The following is a 20,050-nucleotide window of genomic DNA, read 5'->3' on the forward strand; positions in this document are numbered from 1 at the left end:
CATGAAACTACTGCTTGTTTCCCTTCCTTCCTTGTACACTATTCCAGTTTCCTGAGTAAACACTGATGCAAAAAACCTGTTTAAATCTCCCCCATCTCGTGAGGCTCCACGCATTGACGACCACTCTGATCTTCAAGGGGACCAATTGTGTCCCTTACTATCCTTTTACTCTTAATATACTTGTAGAAACTCTGCAGGTTTACCTTCACATTATCTGCCAAAGCAACCTCATGTCTTCTTTTGCCTTCCTGATTTCCTTCTTTAGTATTTTCTTACATTTTCTATACTCTACAAGTACCTCATTTACTCCTTGTTGCCTATACCTGCTATACACCTCTCTCTTCTTCTTAACCAGATTGCTAATATCCCTTGAAAACCAAGGTTCCCTATGCCTGTTAACTTTGCCTTTAATCCTGACAGGAACATGCAAACTCTGCACTCTCAAAATTTCGCCGTTGAATGCCTTCCACTTACTGAACATATCCTTGCCAGAAAACAACTTATCCCAATCCACTCTTCCTAGATCCTTTCTCATTTCCACAAAATTGGCCTTTCTCCAATTTAGAATCTCAACTCGAGGACCAGATCTATCCTTATCCATAATTAACTTAAAACTAATGACATTGTAGTCACTGGACCCAAAATGTTCACCTACACATACTTCTGTCACCTGACCTGTCTGGTTCCCTAATAGGAGATCAAGTATTGCATCTTCTCTTGCTGGTACCTCTATATATTGATTTAGAAAACTCTCCTGAACACATTTAACAAACTCCAAGCCTTCCAGCCCTTTTATATTATGTGGAAAGTTAAAATCTCCTACTATCACAACTTTCTGTTTCTTACATCGGTCTGCTATCTCTCTACAGATTTGCTGCTCCAATTCTCTTTGACTATTGGGTGGTCTATAATAGAACCCTATTAGTGTGGTCACACCTTTCCCATTCCTCAGCTCCACCCATATGGCCTCTGTAGACGAGCCCTCCGGGCTGTCCTGTCTACGCACGGCTGTGATATTTTCCCTGACTAGTAATGTCTCTCCTCCCCCTTTCATCCCTCCCCCTCTATCACGTCTGAAACAACGGAACCCTGGAACATTGAACTGCCAGTCCTGCCCCTCCTGCAACCAAGTCTCACTAATAGCAATAATATCGTAATCCCACATGCCAATCCACACCCTAAGCTCATCTGCCTTTCCGACAATACATATTGCATTGAAATAGATGTACCTGAGAACATTTCTATCACGTACAAACCTTTGATTTCTGTCTATACATGCATTCCTTGCTTGACCTTTGTCCTCCTCCACCTCACTATCTGCTCTAACACTCTGGTTCCCCTCCCCCTGCAAATCTAGTTTAACCCCCCCGGAGCAGCACTAGCAAACCTACCCGCAAGGACGTTAGTCCCCCAACGTGACAGCATGGAGAAAAAGTTGGTTAACAGGCAGGAAACAAAGGGCTGAATTTTAGTTCCAGGACCCTGACTCCGACCCTGATCTGAATTCTGGGTCACGAACCTGGAGGTGGCTATGGCGAGACCCTGAAGGAGGTTTTTGAGGAGGCAGCCAGTTAAGAGGCTGCCTCCAAGATATCCATGCAATAAGGACAGTAGCTGGCCTCTGTAGCTTGGAGGATTAATGGGAGCACCTGAGGCTTTGCACAGCTCCACTAGGAGGGGTAAGTGCTACTGCTGCAGATGAGAGATCATGAGGGGTGTCTCAAGGTGGAGAGGCCCTCTGAAATCTTGTAAGTGTTTCAAAATATACTGTGGCCACAGCTGCAGGACCATCATAGCTGGGGGTGGGGGGGTGGGGGGGGAGGGTGGGGAACCCCTGCATTGAATGGCCTGCGACCACAGCTATGGCCCTCCCGCCCCAACAGATCCATGCTGGGCTGCTTTGCAGGATTTATCTCTGCCACCTGCACCCCCGCCCCTTCAGCCTGCCACTGGGTGGCTGCTGCTATTCCATCTACTGACCCCAGCCACATCAAGGGCCCGTCTGCTATCTGAAAAATCCAAGTAACACATGAAGACTGCTCACAGTTGGCACTTTAATTGGTCTGACTGGCTACCCATCGCCAGCAGGCCGCCTCCTTGAAAATAGGCCAGGAATATATGCGGGAACATACCAGTGCGACAGCCGTAACAAGAAATTTCTGGCATGCCCACCTTTGCCTTGGTATAAAAATACTGCCCAAAGAGTTTAGAACAATTGGTATTGTTGAGATTGGAGAAGCATTGGAAGCAGTCAGTGTCCCAGGGGTCAATGCTGAGATGCATTGGTTCTTGGTGTATATGTTGACCATTTATACTTGGGCAAAGGGAGCACCGTAATGAAATTTGCTGATGTTACAAAGGTGGGATACCGAACTGCAGAAGACGGTACTCACTGCTCATGATGCAGTCTCCTCTACAATGGGGGGGACCAAACGCAGATTGGATTGTTTTGCAGCGCATCTCTGTTCAGTCCACAAACGTGACTTTGAACTTTGTGTCACTTGCTATTTTAATTTTCCCATTTCCATTCTTATCCCTCTCTCCTTGGTTCTTCCACTGTTCTAATGAAACTCAGTTGAACTTGAGGAACAGCAACTCACCTTATGATTAGGAACTTTAGAGTCTCCCTGGACTCAACATTGAGTTCAACAATTTCAGATCATAACCATTGCTCCCATTTTTGTAGAGCATCTGATGGTAATGATTTTGCTATTATTATTTACGCCTCCCAAACACACCCATTTTTTATTTCTTTACTTGCCCTGTTACCATCTCCTTTTGCCTTGCATCATCATCTCTATTGTCATTTAATTTCTCCTGCCTTACACCCTGTCACAGACCTTCCCTTTTGTTTTTTTCCCACCCTTCCCTTTTCACCTGCCTTTGTACTTGCTTAAAACCTTTTACCCCCTAACTTTTTCTAGTTCTTACGAGAAGTCATCAACCTGAAACAATTATGTCTCTCTCCACTGTTGCTGCACAACCAGCTGAGCAATTCAGCATTTTCTATACTTTATCTGTAGTCTAACCTGAATATTAGTCAGTTATGCATTTACGTAGCTTCTTTCATGTCTACAGAATATCCCAATGAACTTCACAGCCAATGATTCTTTTTGAAATTATAACACAGTCTACACTGGCTGTGAAGTGCTTTGAGAAGTCTGGTAGTCGTGAAAAGCGCTATGTAAATTCAAGCCTTTTTAAATATAGTCATTGTTGTTTGGGGCCAAGGGAGCAGCCAGTTTTCAAAGTCCCACACACAGAAAATATATCAAATGACCTGGTAATTTGTTTTAGTTGAGTGAGGTATGAATGTTGTTCAGGAAACTGGAAGAGCTGACAGGCCTCTTTGAATAATATTGTGTGATCTTTCAAATTTTCCACTTGAGCAAGCAGCCAAGGGTCTCAGTCTAACATTTCATCCAAAAGTCAGCCACCTCTGCTGGTGCAGCACTATAACCATATTGCATCGAAGTGTTGGCCTAGGCTATGTTCTCTAGTCTTTAGTGGGGTTTGACTTCTAATATTCTGATGTAGTGAAAACATTGCTAGCTAATTAAGTCAGGCTAACACTTAATGGAAGGATGTGGTTGATGGGCTGAATTTATTTGCTTTTTTTTATGATCTTTTGGGTGGGGGAGAAAAGCAGTTAGCAGAATATTTCTTTTTTGTTATATGTTGCATATTATTTTGCATCTGCTGTGAGTAATCACCTGAGGAAAATATAACATAGAAGGAATATGATATAGGCAAAGGATGAAGTCAATGTACAGCAATAATACATCTCACCATCAAAGAAAAGCCTTTCTCATAGACTAGGCTGGTTTAATGCACATCACAAATACTATTCTGAGAATGAAATATTGTATATCATGAGCAATCCACCCATTCTGTTCAGAGGTGTCATACTGTCGGAGGTGCTGCCCTTTGGATGAGACATTATTACGGGGCCCGCTTATCCCCTCAAACGAACGTAAAAGATTCCATGACACTATTTCAAGGAAGGCATGGGACATTCTTCCAAGTGGCCTGGTCAACATTTATTCCTCAATCAACACCTAAAAACAGTTAACAACAGATATGATAGTAGGGTAAGAGGCAGTGAGGTAGGAGAAGGTTCCTGTGGAATATAAGCGCCAGCATAGACCTGTTGGGCCAAATGATCTGTTTCTGTGCAACTCTATTGAGTAAAGGGGGCAACTTTCAACTTATTGATGGAACATAAAGCCAAAGCAAAATAAATGGATGAAAATTAGGTGAATTCTATAATCGGTGCTCTGACCCAATTTTACCTTCCAGCTGTAAATTGAAGATTACCCAAAAATGTTTTTTAAATCTTGGTTTCAAGCTCCTTGGGTTTGCAAATAATAATGGTTTGGTTATAAAAGGGATTGGTCAGACAATTCCAAGTTTGTGTGTTTTTTTTTCCCTCAGTCTAGTAATGACAGTTGTGTTTTGGTGCTATATCCATCAGGTTGATGACTTCCTCCAAACTCTGATAAATTACAATAAAGAACATATCCCTGAAAATTCATTGAAAGTAGTAAAAGAACAATATCTACAGGACCCAGATTTCAACCCTGACCTGGTTCGCACAAAGTCATTTGCAGCATCAGGTCTCTGCGCTTGGGTTATTAACATCATCAGATTCTATGAGGTGAGAGATATTTTTTTAACTACAGTACCGCTGTTTCAGTACAATAAAACAAGTATTTCATTGGCAGAAACAATATTCATGCATAAAATAATAGTAATTATTAACTTATTTTAAATTCTGTAATTATGAACATATGTGAATTTGTCTGTCATGTACAGGATCTCAATTTTTTCTCTCATCTATTAATTAAAGAATTTAGACAGTCTGTGGCTGTGTGAAAAGCAGTTCTATGCAAACTTAATTATATTGTCCCACCAGTAATCTATAACAACTGCTATGTTGAGTGAATAAATTGCAATTTTGTTAGTGATGATTTTGCAAAGCGCCCTAGATTCATAAATTGTGACCTTGGACTGGAAAATTTAAAATGTCACTTGACTATTCAAGAAGAGAGGGAAAAAACAAGTAACTACTAATTCATCCATTTAACACCAGTTGTGGGGAAGTTATTGAAATCAATCTTCAGGTACTTGCAGCTATCACTTGATCAAAGAGAGTCAGTATGGATTTGTGAAGGCTGCATCATGTTTGACTAATCTAGTTGAATAGTTTTGAGGAGGTCAGTAGCAGAAGGTTAGAAGGAGAATATGTGAATGTTACCTATGTGAACTTCTAGACGGCATCAGTTAAAGTTTTCCAGTAGAGATTATTTGAAGGTAACCTGGTGATATGGGTTGGTAATTCATTGGAAGATGGCAGGGGAAGTGGGGTTAAAAAGAACATTCTCTGATCAGTGGACTATGGCAAGTGGTGTTCTCCAAGTATCTGCACTGGAGCCTAAGCTCTTCACTAGATATATAAATGGCTTGAGTGAAAAAAAGAGTTATAAAGCCAAATTTGGAGATAATGCTAAGTTTGGAAGGACGGTAGGGTGTGTAGGTGAGAGCAAGAATTTTAAAAGGGACATAAGACAGACTAATTGAATGGCTGAAACTCTGGCAGAAGAATTAAAGTAGGAAAATGTCATTCGCTGCGAATTGGAGAAAGACCAATTGGATTTTTTTCATTGTGAGACATTTAAAAGGAGCAAAGGGATTTGGCTGTTCATGTGCACAGAATACTAAGAACTAGTGCACAAGTACAAAAAGTTCTAACAAAAGTTAATATGACGGTGGCCTTTATCTCAAGAGGACTGGAATAAAATAATGATGAGCTGGTGCTTCAGTTATCCAGCAGTTAGGTTAAACCCCATCTGGTGCACTGTGTTTAGTTTGGAGCACTGATCCTCAGGAAAGATATACTGGTCTTGGAGAGAGTGAAGTGCAAATTTACCAGAATTATACCAGAGCTTAAAGGGTTAAATTATGAGACCAGGTTGCATGAAATTGTCTTGCATTATTCCCTTCAGTGCAGAAACAGTGACATCCTTCCGTGTCATAAGACAATGGTTTATGCCAACATGGTGAGTACTGTGTTAAGCATCGCCTGGTATAACTCAGGAACCCCACTGGCATAGCAGTCACTGTCGTATTTACTGCTATGGAAGACAGTGGGCTTAGAAGATATGCAATTCTCTAGCCACTGTTTTCTCTGGGCCTTTTCTCAACCAGTTGAGCTTTTCATTTCTGTTCCCTTTTTCCAATGCCTCTCCAAACAGTCAACTTTCAGAGGTCATGGCCATCAGCGATTGCCTCCCAGTTGTCAGTGTTGATGTCAACCATCTTCATATCTCACTTGCAGATGTCCTTGTAGAGGAGATATGGATGCCCCGGAGGTCGTGACGCAGGGGCCAGATCACCGTATACGTCTTTATTGGGGATACAGATGTTATTCATCTGAGGAATGTAGCCGAGGCAGCGCAGATGTCATTAGCTTAACAATGAGTGTATGTTGGTGGAATTAGCATGCTCCAGGGCCCCGAGTGTGTGACGTTGTCCTGCCATGGGATGCCGAGGATACATCTAAGACAGCGAAGGTGGAAACTGTTCAACTTTTTCTCCTGCCTAGCATATGTTGTCCAGGTCTCATCACTGTTGAGAATTGTGCTGAAGATGCAGGTTTGGTAGACTCACAGTTTGGTGTTCTCAGTCAGGTTGCTGTTGTTCCACACACTCTTTTTTAGTTTGGAAATACCAGCTACAGATTTTGTGATGCATGTGTTGATTTTAGCATCAAGATTGCTGGTGATTGTGGAGCCTAGATATGTGAAGCTATCAACAACCTCCAGTGACACATTGTCAATGTTGATGGATGGCGGTATGGAAACCTCCTGGACCATGACAGGTCCTGCTGTTGATGGTCAAAAGAATCTCTTTACTGGTCTGAGAGATTCTGTGCATTTGTCTCTGAAGGTGTTTCCTGTTTTGGAATACTCATGCAGCATCGTCAGCATAGAGCACTCTCTAATGAGGACTTGGCACACCTTTGTCTCGGATCTCAGGCGAGCAGGGTTAAATAGCTGTCCATCAGTTCTGCTATGTAAGTAGACTCCACTCAGTGGATGACCTGAAGGCATATTGCAGCAGCAAAGAGAAGAATATGCTAAAGAGTGTCGATGTCAGAACACAACCCTGTTTGACCCCACTTCAGATCTCAGAGGGTTCTAATGTTGTCCAGTCATAGCTGACCTTACCCATCATGTCCTCGTGGAAAGAGGAGATCACATTGAGCAGCTCCAATGGGCAGCCAATTTTCTCCAGCAGCTTAAATAAACCAGCTCTGCTCATGTGGTCAAATGTTTTGCTGAGACTGATGAAGGCAATCTGTAGTGGTTTGCTTTGTTCACGGCATTTCCCTTCCAGCTGCCGGACTGAGAAGGTCATGTTAGTTGTGGATTTTCCAATTCTGAAACCACATTGGGATTCGGGGTGGATGGTTTAGGATCTGCTATCTGACAAGGACAACATGGGTAAATACTTTTTGCTCAGCAGAGATGTGCTTCGATAATTGTTGGAATCACTGCAGTTACCCTGGTTCTTGTACAGGTCACGCATAACCTGGGTCACTGCCTACCCCATCCAGCAGAGACAGAGAAGTTTGTGCGGATGCTGCAGGAGTATTCGTTTCCTGTGCTTGATGAGTTCAGGTGGTTTAGCATCAGCACCTGGAGATTTGTCCATGGTAAGCAAGTCAATGGGTGGAATCATCGCAGATTTGCACTCAGTGTCGCAGCGGGTGGGGAAAAGGGCATCTATCTGCTGGCTGCAATTGTGGCCTTTCGTGCCCTATCTCTCACTTCCTGGTGCATTCTGCCTCATAAATTACGCATTCCCAGGAAACATGCCCGGTCACCGGTAGGGCAGTCTCTGATTCACAAAGCCGTTACTTCAGGCCTTCAGTAATCCTGGTGCCATATTTAAAGGCCGCGCATGCGCAGAGCTAGCACTCTTCAAGGGATAGGATGCTGCTGGGAACTGAGGACTGCCAAGAGGAGGAAACGTGCTGTGCCCAAGTTTAGCAATGCCTCCCTCAAGCATCTACTGGACGCTGTGAAGGCCAGCTGCGAAGTCATCTACATCCGCTCTGGGTGAAGACCAACAAGCAAGGTCACCAATCTAGCATGGGAGGCAGTGGCAGCAGTGGTCAGCACCAATGCCCTGCAAAAGAGGACAACCACTGAGTGCAGAAGGAGGATGAATGACCTCCGTTCCGCCATCACTCTTTCCATCACTCATAGTTCACACACTCACAAAACCCATCACACATCCATAGGGATCTCACTCACTGCCACCATTCACTCTTTCACACAAACCTTCTGCGGATCGGATCCTCCTCCCATCCATGGCACCACTCACCACCCACACGTGCCAGGCATTCTCCTCATCTGGCCTGGCAGGTGCCCTGCCTAAACTCTCTCCTTCTGTCTTCATGCAGGACAAGCTGGCACACAACAAAACAGAGAGGTCACAGACTGGTGGAGGAATGCCTGACATCAAGGCCTTCACAGACTTTGAAAGTAGAGTCATCTAGCTGGCTGGCGATGATTTGGACAGCTCCTGGGCTGACAGTGAGGTCGGCAGTGCTCAACTAAGTGAGAATCCAGCAGTACAACATCCATTCAGATAACCATGCTGTGAATCAGTTCTCCTGTCCCCTGCCATGCACTAATTATCTCTCCTTGCTTTCGCAGGCACATCTGGGAAACAACCGAGGTGGCCCATGAGCCAGGTGTTTGACTCAAGCCCCAATGATGCCTTGGAATAAGAATCTAATGACACTCTAATTGAAGACCCGGCACGCTGCTCACCCACACCCTCCACTAGCGCAGACACACACCTTGGTGGGACCTAATTCTGGAATAACCTCGGGGTCACAATTTGGCACATCACACATCACACTGTCTGATCCACAGCAGTCGGAGGACTTCCCAAGTTTCCGGCATTTGGAGGACTGCCGGAGGCCAGAAATCTGCTGAGTCCAACTCAGGTGACAAGCTTTTGGACTTGGTCATACCTCAGTTGCTGGAGCTGCAAAGGCAAGCTCGGGAACATCAGGGAGGGATGTCTGCTGCACTCCTCACATTGCAAGGCACGATTGAGGAGTCTGTCCATCTGTCCGCCTTCAGTCTGTAGTGATAGTGCCGGCATGCCAACGCACTGCAGTCAACATTGGTTGGATGGCAGCTGCCATGGAGACCTTGGTCCTGTACTGCAGTACGGTCTGAACTCCATCACTGACACCGTTGTTGGCTTCCAACAGTGTCAACACAAGAGGGGTGTGGGACAGCTCGATCTCACTCCAGCTTCCCATTTTCATCAAGGAGTCAGCCAGGAGCCCTCGGGCACCCATAGGGAGGAGGATCAGCAGGTGCACGCCCTGGGGCCATCCACTCAGGTGACCCTGGGAGTGTCCGACCCATCCAAATTACGTCTTCCTACGAACCCAGCAGCTCCAGCTCCACAGGCCAAGGAGGGTGCCACTGCCACACAGCAGGACTCCAAAAGCAGACCAGAGGATGCCCGTCAAGGTCATCAGCAGGCTGTCTCCACCTCTGCTGTGGATGTCGGGGGAGCACCAAGACATAGCGGCAGGGTTAAGAATGTTATGAAAATGTAGTTTCACTGCATGGTCTCACGCATTAATCACTTGTACATAATGTTGACTCTTGTAAATAAACTCCCAATGATGTCACACTGTCTATGGCTCCTTGTTAAGATGAGTAGTGTTCGAGTCAGTCTGAAGAGAAAGCTTTGTTCCTGCACAAGAGAAAGGCAGGTGTCTCAGCCCAGGCCTCACCCCTGTGCTTAATGCAACCTTCCCAGGAAACTGATGGTGCACCTTCACTGTCACTGAACACATCAGTCATGCCTGTACCTCGATGGGGCTTTGTCATTGCTGCCAGGATGTCCTGGGCCTGTGGCACAGAGTTCCGTCATTTTCTCTGTGTGCTCTCAGCACCTTCGAGGTGCCACTGGCTTCCATCTCATCAGCATCTGTGCCCAGTGATAGTGTGGTCCTGAAGGGTTCAGCTCACGAAGGATGCCATAGGATCAGGAGAAGTTTAAGTTTCCCCACTGCATCTCCATGATATGACCCTCTTCACAGAGTGCAAGTAATCTGCCATCAGGCAGACAGAGGTCATACATTCACATAAGCTCTATGAGGATCTATGGAGTGTCCCCATTGCATGTCATCATCATCCTCCTGGAATGTAGGGACTATGGGCATCCGCTGCGTCTCCATGTCAGGAGTCTTATCACAGAGGATATGTGCACTGCCATCAACCAGACTGGAGCCAAACATTCACAGATACAATGTGAGGATCTATGGAGTGACCTCACTGCATGTCGTCATCACCCTCCACAAACCTAGCAGCTATGAGGGCCTCCCGAGCACACCTGCCTTGTCTAGACAAAGCAATGGCCTCATCGCCATCGTCCTCTTCTTTGAGGGCCTCCTCACTCTCACCCCATTGATGTTCTCCTCATCAGAGGAGACGTGCAGCTCCTCCATCTCATCCTCAGGCTGCTCCTCCACCTGTTGCAGCGTCAGGTTGTGAAGGTAACAGCAGTCGGTGATGGTGTATGAAACCCTCTGCTGACTATGTTGCAGGGCTCCACCAGAGCGGTCCAGGCATTGGAACCTCATCTTTAATATCCCAGTGGTTTGCTTCACCAAAGTTGCAGCATGAGCCTCGTTGTACCTTCTGTCTGCTGCACTCTGAGGCCACTGTTTGGGCACATCTGCAGCTAGCCCTTGTCCCAAGGAGCCAACCCTGTAGCCTCTGTGGACCCTGGAAGATGTCAGGGATTTGAGACTGACTGAGAATGTAGGAGTCATGGGCACTCCCAGGGAATCGTGCAGTGACATGCAGGATGCATTTGTTGTGATCACGTACCAGCTGAACGTTCAGCGAGTGGAAGCCCTTGTGGTTAACATAGTTGACTGCTTGCTGCGACGGGGATCTCTAAGTGCCACATGTGTCCAACTGATGGCACCCTACACCTGTAGAAGACCAGAGATCTGCCCAAATCCCAGCGCTCTTGCTTCCTGACTTGTCTGATCCCGGGCAAAATGCACAAAGTTGTGTGCCTTCGTGAATATGGTGTCCATTACACCCTGGATGCACTTGTGTGTGGAGGCTTGAGAGATCCCACGGATGTCACCTGTGGAGCCCTGGACTGAGCCACTGGTGTAAAAATTGAGCACTGCTGTCACTTCCATGGCCACTGGCAGTAGATGCCCTCCATGTCCCTGTGGGTGCCAAACCCTGCACCAAATGGCATATGTGACCGACCAGTTCCCTGGACCGGCGCAGTCTTCGGTGACACTGGTTCTCGATCATCTGAAGGAATAGTGAGCGCTGCCTGTAGACCCTGGGTCTAGCTAGGCCCAAGCTGCAATGGCTAGCGTCATGCAGAAGAGCCCCAGCTGCCCTTTCTTCTAGAGGTGCTGCTTCTCCTTCTGCCCAGCCAGGTGCCTCTGTCGCTCTCTTCCCCTTCGTCTCCACTCCCTGTATGTCATGAGGCATACAGCTAGGTCACCAGGCTCCATGCTCCTGATATACTCCTCCTGTAGGATGAGAGAGAGAGAGGCAACGGTTAGCTTGGGTGTACTAAGAACCTCTCTTAGTTAAGTCTAAAGGCCCCTTAATGCATCCTGGCGAGTGCTGGCCACCATTTAGATGGCCAGAATTTAGTGCGTTTCATGGCTGCCCAAAGTCCCAACCATCTCCACCACACTCCACCATTATCCAATTGTTTTGCAGCTCCCTAAAATGCTCAATAATTTTCAGTCTGCGCTCGAGGGGTGAAAAGTTCAGAAGAATTTGGTGGCATTTTCATGCCTCTGCATTGCTTGAGTGGGCAGATAACTTAGATGCCCGATTCCAAGCACGTCAATGTAGCAGCACCTGAACTGTCTCAGCTGTGGCAGAATGCTCACTGAGTACAAGGTTTCCCTAACGTTTGGCCACTTCCCTCTGTCCCAGCTCGTGCTTGTGCACTATCACCAGATGGTGCTGCCTTTCCACCCCTTGCCCCAATCGCAGTGCAGCCCTTGCCCTGGCACTGCACTGTCAGCCAGCCGGGAAAAAGTGACTTGCCTGTGCCCTCACCTGAATGTGCTTCCTTGAAGTCGAACGGGTGACCCATGCGAGTACTGCACAGCATTAATATGCACTCACCTCTGAGTTCCCCTCGAAGTTCAGCTCACCAGGTACATGCCTTTTAAATGCTGTTGTGAAGTTGACATGCTCAGATGATCCAGCATGGGGAGATGATTCTGGCGAGCAGGCAAGATGCTGAGATGCAAGTGCATTGAAGTTAGGTTCCCAACGTTCATGCAGCCTGCCATTGACAGGTGGAGTGGACGATCGCAAACTGCTTTCGTGATGGCGTGAAACCTATTTTGGCCTACTCGCTATATTGTCTGCTCACACCAGCCATGTTGCCTGACTCCAACGAGAGCAGAAAATTCCAGCCAATATATTTGCTCAGTTTCTCCACTCTGGGTTTGCTCTCTAGTTCTGTCAAGGCAGGTAGGTTTCTGTGGCATCTAAAGTTTCTTTGGGGTCAGTGTTCTCCCAAGAATATGACTCAAAGTAGTGTTCTACACATCTCTACAACTGCTTATTGCAGTCAGTGATGAGTTCTCCAGCCTTTGTTTCCAGTGGAGCCTTTTTCTTTGCTGATGGACCTGTTGCTCTTTGATCCCTTTCTACCTGCCCCTCGCATTCCCTGTGTCAAAGGACACCTGGATGTTCTGGCAGAACTGTAACCAGTAGTCATTGGCGCACCATCTAGCAGTCTGTTGGACTTTACTTTGAACAGCTCTAAGTGTATTCATAGTCTGCTCACTTGGATCTCGCTTTTAATTAATGAGAGCTGACCACTTGGCTTCAATGATATGTCCCATCACAGTGACGTTAGCCTCAAACCAGTCAGCATTTCTCCACTCTTGCTTCCCACATGTTGAGAGTGCATTGTTGTAGATGGTGTTTCTAAGTATGTTCCGTTTCGCTTCTGTGTGGGAATGCCAGAGAGCACCTGTTCAATCGAGTGGAGGAACTATTGGTTTATATCTGGGTGGGCAGTATTGCTGACTTTGAAACTTTGAATGAAAAAACTTAATGGGTTGCATCCTAATCTTGGTGCACATTATGATGTGATCTCTATCCCAGTCAGCACTATAGTAGCTGCATGTGTAAAGAATGCTGTTTAGAGAGTCATGTCTGGTGATGATCAGGTCGAGCTAATGCCTATGCCCTGATCTTGGAAGTCTCCAGGATACCTTGTGGCATGGTTTATTCTGAAAGAAGGTGTTAGTTACACAAAGCTTATGATAACAGCAATGCTCAAGTGGCCTCCATCCATACTCATTTATTGTCCCCAGGCCATGATGTCTAAGACAGGCAGGCTATGCCTCATGGTCTGCACCCACTCTTGCATTGAATTTCCCTAATAGGTAAAGTTGTTCTGACTTAGGGATTCTGGTGAAAGCAGTGTCAATCTCCTCTAGAACTGGTTTTTTGCCTCTAGTAGAGCACACAGTGTTGGAGCGTCAATACTCATGCAGTTAACGGGCCCTGTTTGAGTCATCTGTAGAGGGTTCTATCATGTAGAGTAAAGAGCACTTTACAACAAAGCCTTCACCTTGCTCACAGATTTCCTCTGAACTTTTCCCCTTCCAGAGAAACATGTAATGTTTTTCTTTCATTGATTCACTCTCGGCAAGCCTAGCCTCTTGGAGGGAAGCTCTGTTATCGTTCAGCCTATCAAGTCCCATGTCAGCCATGGCTGTCTTGCACATGTTATCACCAGCTGCAAGTTCTCTGTAAATCCCATGTCTATGGTCCTAATATTCTAGCTAGCCAATCGAAGAGTTGGCATTATCTTTCTTTTTGTTTGTTTGTGGAGTGCGATGGATTCCAGCCACTTGTTGATCAGAGACTCTAAGCTTCAAGCACCTATTGGAACAGATGGACCATGGCAGGTGAGCATCTTACTTGCCAAGGGCTGCCTGACTTGAAGTGTGCAGCAGTTGACCTGTAGGACACGATGATCCCTCCCACCTTCGAAGACAGCCCAAAGCACCCTTTCTCTGTGCCAATCAAGTTGGGCTTAACACTCATAATTACTGTCACCATTGGCACTAAGCAAGGCTGCGTAATGGCCCCAGGTCTGTTTGCCCTCTCCCTTTCAGCCACGCTGTTGTATGTACTCAAAGAACTTGACGTCGGAGTACACATTCAGTTCAGGACAGATAGCAACCTCCCCAGTCTGCAAAGATTCAAGGCTTTCACAAAGGTCACAGTTAAGTGAACGCTTGTTTGCCGATGATGGTGATCTCAAAGCACACACTCTGCAGGACATCCAGTTGCTTATTGACCTCTTTTCTCAAGCCTCAGACAGCTTTGGCTTTACATTAGATCTTAAAAGGGCAGAAATCTTGTACCAACCAGCTCCTGGTCACAAAACTCCTTATTCACAATTAACAATATGTCCCTCAACTCAGGTTGAAAGTTCAGCTAACTTGGGATTATCCAGTCCCACAACACCAGGTCAGACGATGAAATCACCCATTGCCTGATGAAAGGAAGCTCAGCGTTTGGCAGGTTCACCCTCAGGCTTTGGCGAGGGCATGGAGTTTGTCTCAAAACAAAGATCAAAGTCTACTAGGAAATGGATCTCACATAATTTCTCTATTGGCTGTGAGGAATGGACAATCTTCCAAGGTCACTCAAAGCAACTAGGTGCTTTCCAACTTCGGTGCTTAAGACCTATCTACGTTATCAAGTGGTAGGACAAAATCAGTAACACTGATGTGATTGGAAGGTACCGCATACCTGGTATTGAGAGCATGCTCATCAGAGTTCAGTATCGCTGGCTTGTCAATGGAGTTCACATGGAGGATTCCCGCATACCAAAGGCAGTATTGTACAGCCAACTGACTGTGGGAACCCCCCCATAGGGTGTTCCAAACTCAGATATGAGGACATTCTGAAAGCCAATCTCAGAGCCTGTAAGTTCCCCGCTCCATGGGGAAAAAGAAACTCAGATCCACATGGAGAAGTCTCTGTCATCAAACAATTTCAACATTTGGGGAAAACAGAATCAGTTCCAAAAGGACAGGTGAGCACACCTCAAAGCCACTGCCTTCATCCACCCCTCCAACAGTAAGTATTCCAACAGTGACTTCATGGGCTGGATTTTACAGGACTATGCATTCCCTGCCCCCACCCCCACCCCCGACCCTCCAACCAAAAGGTCGGTCATCAGCCTGCCCAACCCAAAACGCAGCCAGCCCACAGTGAAATTACTTTGGGCGCAGCATTAAATGTTTCAGAGTGAGACTTCCACTCCAATCTGGGAGCAAGTCCCAACCAAGAGAGCTGCCAGCCAATCTGATTGGCTGGAGGCACAATGGTCCCAGCATCACCAGCATCAAGCGGTGGCCACTGCTATGACTACAGGAAGACTGATGGAGCCCAAACTTATAGGTAAGTCTGCGATTTTGGACAAGCCTAGCTGGTAGCCTCGTTGAGGCAGGGGTGGGAGGTGGCGGGGGGAGATGGCGGGGTCTAGGTTTGAGAAACCAGAGGGAGAGTTAAAGGCAGGGAAGGGGAGATTACAATCTTGAAGGGGGGGACAGTGCCTCCGATGGGCACAGGTACCCCCTCCCCCCCTCTTGCTGCCCGACAGTAGCCTGTGCATTGAAAGCTGCTGGGCTCCATGCCTTGCCTTTGCCCCTCCCTGCTGGACATAAAATAGTGATGGGGCTGGAGGGTGGCTATTAAGTGGTCATTAATAGATCTAAGGTGAGTAGACTGCCTGATGCCTTCCCTGCGCAACTTAATATGGGAGACAGGGCGGGGTTTGGGGGGGGGGTGTGGAAAATAGTGGGAAGGCCTTGTGCTTTATTTTACAAGACCCCTGCCCCACCACCTTCAAATACACTGGTGGTGGGGGGGTGGGGGGGGGGGGGGGGGGGGGTGCATAAAATCCACCCCATATGTAATGTTTGCAGTTGGACCTGCAAATCAAGATTTGGTTTAAAATCCTATGAGACAACACCAACCAAGATGGTGAATAATTGGTCTCCTTGCTGAACATCATCTGTCGAAGCGCCAGGAGATCCATCACCCCAGCTTATTCCTCACAGTCAGTATATCCTCCCATTTATTTTTTTGTTTGTATTTAAACTACCCCTTTTCCCTTAATATTTTTTGTCCAAGCTAACCCTGTTTATTATTTCCATCTTTTCCTTGCTCATAGCTGGTTGTTTGAATTTCCTCTTCTACTCCCTTAATTCTTCCTGCATGTTATCCCCTTCATAATTCTTTTATTTGTATATTCGCCTAAAATATTTCTGCCTTCACTACTTGGTCTTTTTGGCTTCTATTTTCCTTGCTTCCCTTCCTTGCGAGTTTAAATTACTCTCCGTTTTTCTTATTTATCTGTTTTGCCAGTTCGGACCATCATCATCATCCTGAGCTGTTGCTGCGCCTGTCACCATCGGTGAGCTAAGCTCCTTCCACAGCAGCAGCAATGGCAGCATCAGTTCAATCTTACCGGGGTGCCCGTAACTACTCCCAGCTTCCACTCTACCTGAGTTAGCTCCTATCATGTTCAGATATAGCTCATCCTTACAAAATAGTTCCCATCTTCCCCACAACTGGGGCAGGATTTTGCACATCAGCGAAAGGGGGAGGGGCCCACTTGCCGACGTGTTGAATGAAGCGCAGTGACATTGGGGGGAACTCCCAACATCATCGAGCCCCATTTAAATTTTCAGGAAGGCGGGGGCGCAGCGAAATCAGCTGTGTGCCCGCTGACCTGTCAATGGCCAATTGAGGACCTGCCTTAAGGTTGGTGGGCAGGCCAGGAGCCCCGGCTGAATTGGAAAAAGCATGAAACGGGATGAGGTTTCATGTAGCTTTTATAAATTTTTAATAAAGCTTTTGTGAAAATTATGGACATGTCCCAACTTATGTGACATTGTCATTTTATTTTTCGATTTTTATCTTTTTGACATTTACAGCCAATCTCCCTGAGGCAGCACTTAGCCTCAGGGAGATGAGTGCGCTCTTTCATGCGCATGCATGAAAGAGCACACTCTTGATTTTGGGACTCCCCCTGCGCCTGCACAGGGAACGCATAGCACTTCTGTATGGACGTCACGCTGGGCGGACCTTAATTGGCACCGCGCCCCTGATCGGGGGCGCCGATCGGAAGTGCGCCTGTGCGCACCCACCCATCAACTTCCGACGGGAGGAAAATTCAGCCCCTGGTGTCAATGTCCCTTAAAAGGGAATTAATTCAGTCACCAATACCACCCCTCTAACCGTGAATGAGCTTATCACTAAACTCCTTTAAAGACTTGAGGCCTTTGCTTTACCGTTGCCTCCCACATGGACTACGATAATTAGCCACTCTCCCTCACTTTCCAAAATTTTTTAATCTTTCTGAAATGCCTTACTCTTTGTTTCTGTGAATATTCTATTTATTTATCTTAAATTTGGATTTCACCACTGATGTTGTTTCTATCGCAAAGTCTGTTTGACCAATTTTATGATTCCCTGTGATTAGGCAACTCGTGCAGCTAATCAAAGCAAAAATCCACCCTATGCTATTTCATTGGTTTGCCAGTTCTCAGTACAATCTACAGGATGAGCACACATCCATTATTGTTTATTCAGCCAGACTTTTAAGTATCTTCATGTTTCTGGTTTGGAGTTGTGATGTCTTTCTAGGATTAACAATAGATGGGTCAGTTTGACACCAAAGTACGATTATGTCACTATCTGATAACTTCAATATAGCTAAGTCAAAACCAAAGTGCCAGTCAGGTGTAAACATTTACTTTAAATGCAACTGAATAATTTTCTGTGCTGCATCTTCAAATAATCACTTTTCTGTTCGTACTTAACTCCTGCAGTTTTTGGATAATTGATGTCCAATCTGATTAGTTTCCTATTATTTTTATATTCAGCATTTCCACCTGAGGTCACAACTTCACCAACTTACCATGCCACAAAGTGATTATCGGGTGATGAATTGGGTGTTGTGTTTTTAGACTAAGGTGCAATTTTACAGTTTGTGCTCCCGATGGCCATGGTCATAAAGCTCTAAAAACAATTGTTCAAGCAGACACACCACCAGCTTCCCAGACCAATTAGAACTTAGAAATAAATGTTTGAAAAAACTATTCTAAAATTGCTTACATTCTGCGAACAAATTATGAAAAAGTTATAACTGCATTTTGTTATCACTGCTAGGTGTACTGTGATGTGGAACCTAAGCGCTATGCTCTAACCCAAGCAAATGCTGAGTTGGCAACAGCCACTGAAAAATTGGAAGCCATCAGAAAGAAACTTTCAGTAAGTACTTAAGAATAACACACTTAATGGATGTAAGTACATGTTGAACAAGCAAAAAAACAAGATTTGATCAATCGCTCCATATTCAATTTGCATTATTAAGCACTGAAACTCATTCAGTTTAATAAGAGAGACACCTAATCAGAAGTAAAAGTTTCAAAAAGAAGCTTGAGAGTGAAGAGAATGGGAAGAGGTTGTTGGGGGCTGCAGGAGTGGTGGTGGAGAAGGATGTGGGAAAGAGAATGGGAACTGAGAGTAGAATGGGAGAAGCTAGGAGCAAAATTCAGATGGGACTAACTTGATAACACTAGAAGAAGTGAGAGCTGCATTAAAGGTACAGAAAAGTCACAGAAGTCACACTGAGTCTTTCACTGAAGAACTTGTCTGAGTTCAAAATCTAGAGGGAAAAATAGAGAATGAGAAGACTGCAACAAAAGCGATTTTTTTTGTTTCCCAAGAAGGGACTTTGATGAGGTCTTCTTGCTGCTGCCACAGAGACTACCTCCGGTCCTGAGTTTTTCTGGCCTTTGTTTGAATAGATTGACAATTATGGCTTATGCACACACAGTTTCCCAAAAGGTACTCCCAGAAGGCAAGCATGTGACTGGAAAATATACCTGCACCTTGTTAGATGATATGCATAGGAATGATTTTGAATGTTACTGTAAAACTTGAGTTGAATCATTTGAGAGGTATAGTTCTGTCTGGAAATCCAACTGTGGGCAGTGTTTTGATTACTTTTAAATATGAGCAAATGTTGGCAAAAGATAATTGTGTGTGTGCTCAGGATAATATTGAGGGACAGTGATCCTGAATCTACTGATAATAATACCGATGAAACATTGAGCATGTCTGTTGATTATCTAAGGAATGCATCCATAGGTATAATTATGATACATCTTCACAGTGTGTAATCTCTACAGATAATCACAGCTTTTCAGTTTTACCATTAAAGCCTTGGTGACTAAATTAGGTCAGGTACTGCTGAGTCATAGATGTTTTCCTCTTTATGTAACTTGAGAGTCTAATTAACAGAAAGTAATTTTGAGTTTCACATTTTGGGATTGATTTTCCTTTTGACTGCAAAGGCAACGGAGCAAGACCTGGACCCACTACTTGCACATGCCTTTGACTACAGCCTATTTCCTGAGCTCAGGGTATTTTACACTTTGAGAATGAACACTGGGGTACCTTACAATGTGTCAAATGAAGGGAAGAAAAAATAGTTAAAAGTGGTTTCAAATTTTGTAGAACTCCTGTTTTGATTCAGCCTTAGTGAAAGCAAAGCAGCACTTAAGTGTTAAACCACCCCCTGCATCTAACCTATGCCCGATGCAGTTGCAGGCCATAGCACAGGTACAAATTCTTCAGCTGCCCTGAAAAGCTGAAACTGACTCTTGACAGTAAAATAAGGCTCCTTGCAACAATATAGTGCTAATCCTTTTGAAATTATACAGAAATGAATATCAATAGATGATTACTTAGCTCATAATTACATTAAATGCACGTGTAGCTGCATTTCTCTTATCAGCATTGAATGGATAGCCTATCTTATGGCAAGGAAGTTTGTGAATAAAAGGTGATGTTCAAGCCATGTAAACAATTCATTCCTTGGACATCCTGTTGTACCTTCA

General features: G+C 45.4%; 1 protein-coding gene across 1 annotated transcript in view; it reads left to right on the forward strand.

Moving 5' to 3' along the window:
* LOC121276335 (dynein heavy chain 11, axonemal-like) overlaps positions 1 to 20,050 on the forward strand; it is a 564,873-nt gene that overhangs the window by 382,960 nt on the left and 161,863 nt on the right. Inside the window, exons 60-61 of the mRNA XM_041184616.1 lie at positions 4,475 to 4,657; positions 18,315 to 18,416. Coding sequence (XP_041040550.1) covers positions 4,475 to 4,657; positions 18,315 to 18,416 — 285 coding nt within the window. The remainder of the gene's footprint in view (positions 1 to 4,474; positions 4,658 to 18,314; positions 18,417 to 20,050) is intronic.

This window comes from Carcharodon carcharias, chromosome 3 (genome assembly GCF_017639515.1).
Source record: "Carcharodon carcharias isolate sCarCar2 chromosome 3, sCarCar2.pri, whole genome shotgun sequence".
Lineage (NCBI taxonomy): Eukaryota > Metazoa > Chordata > Chondrichthyes > Lamniformes > Lamnidae > Carcharodon > Carcharodon carcharias.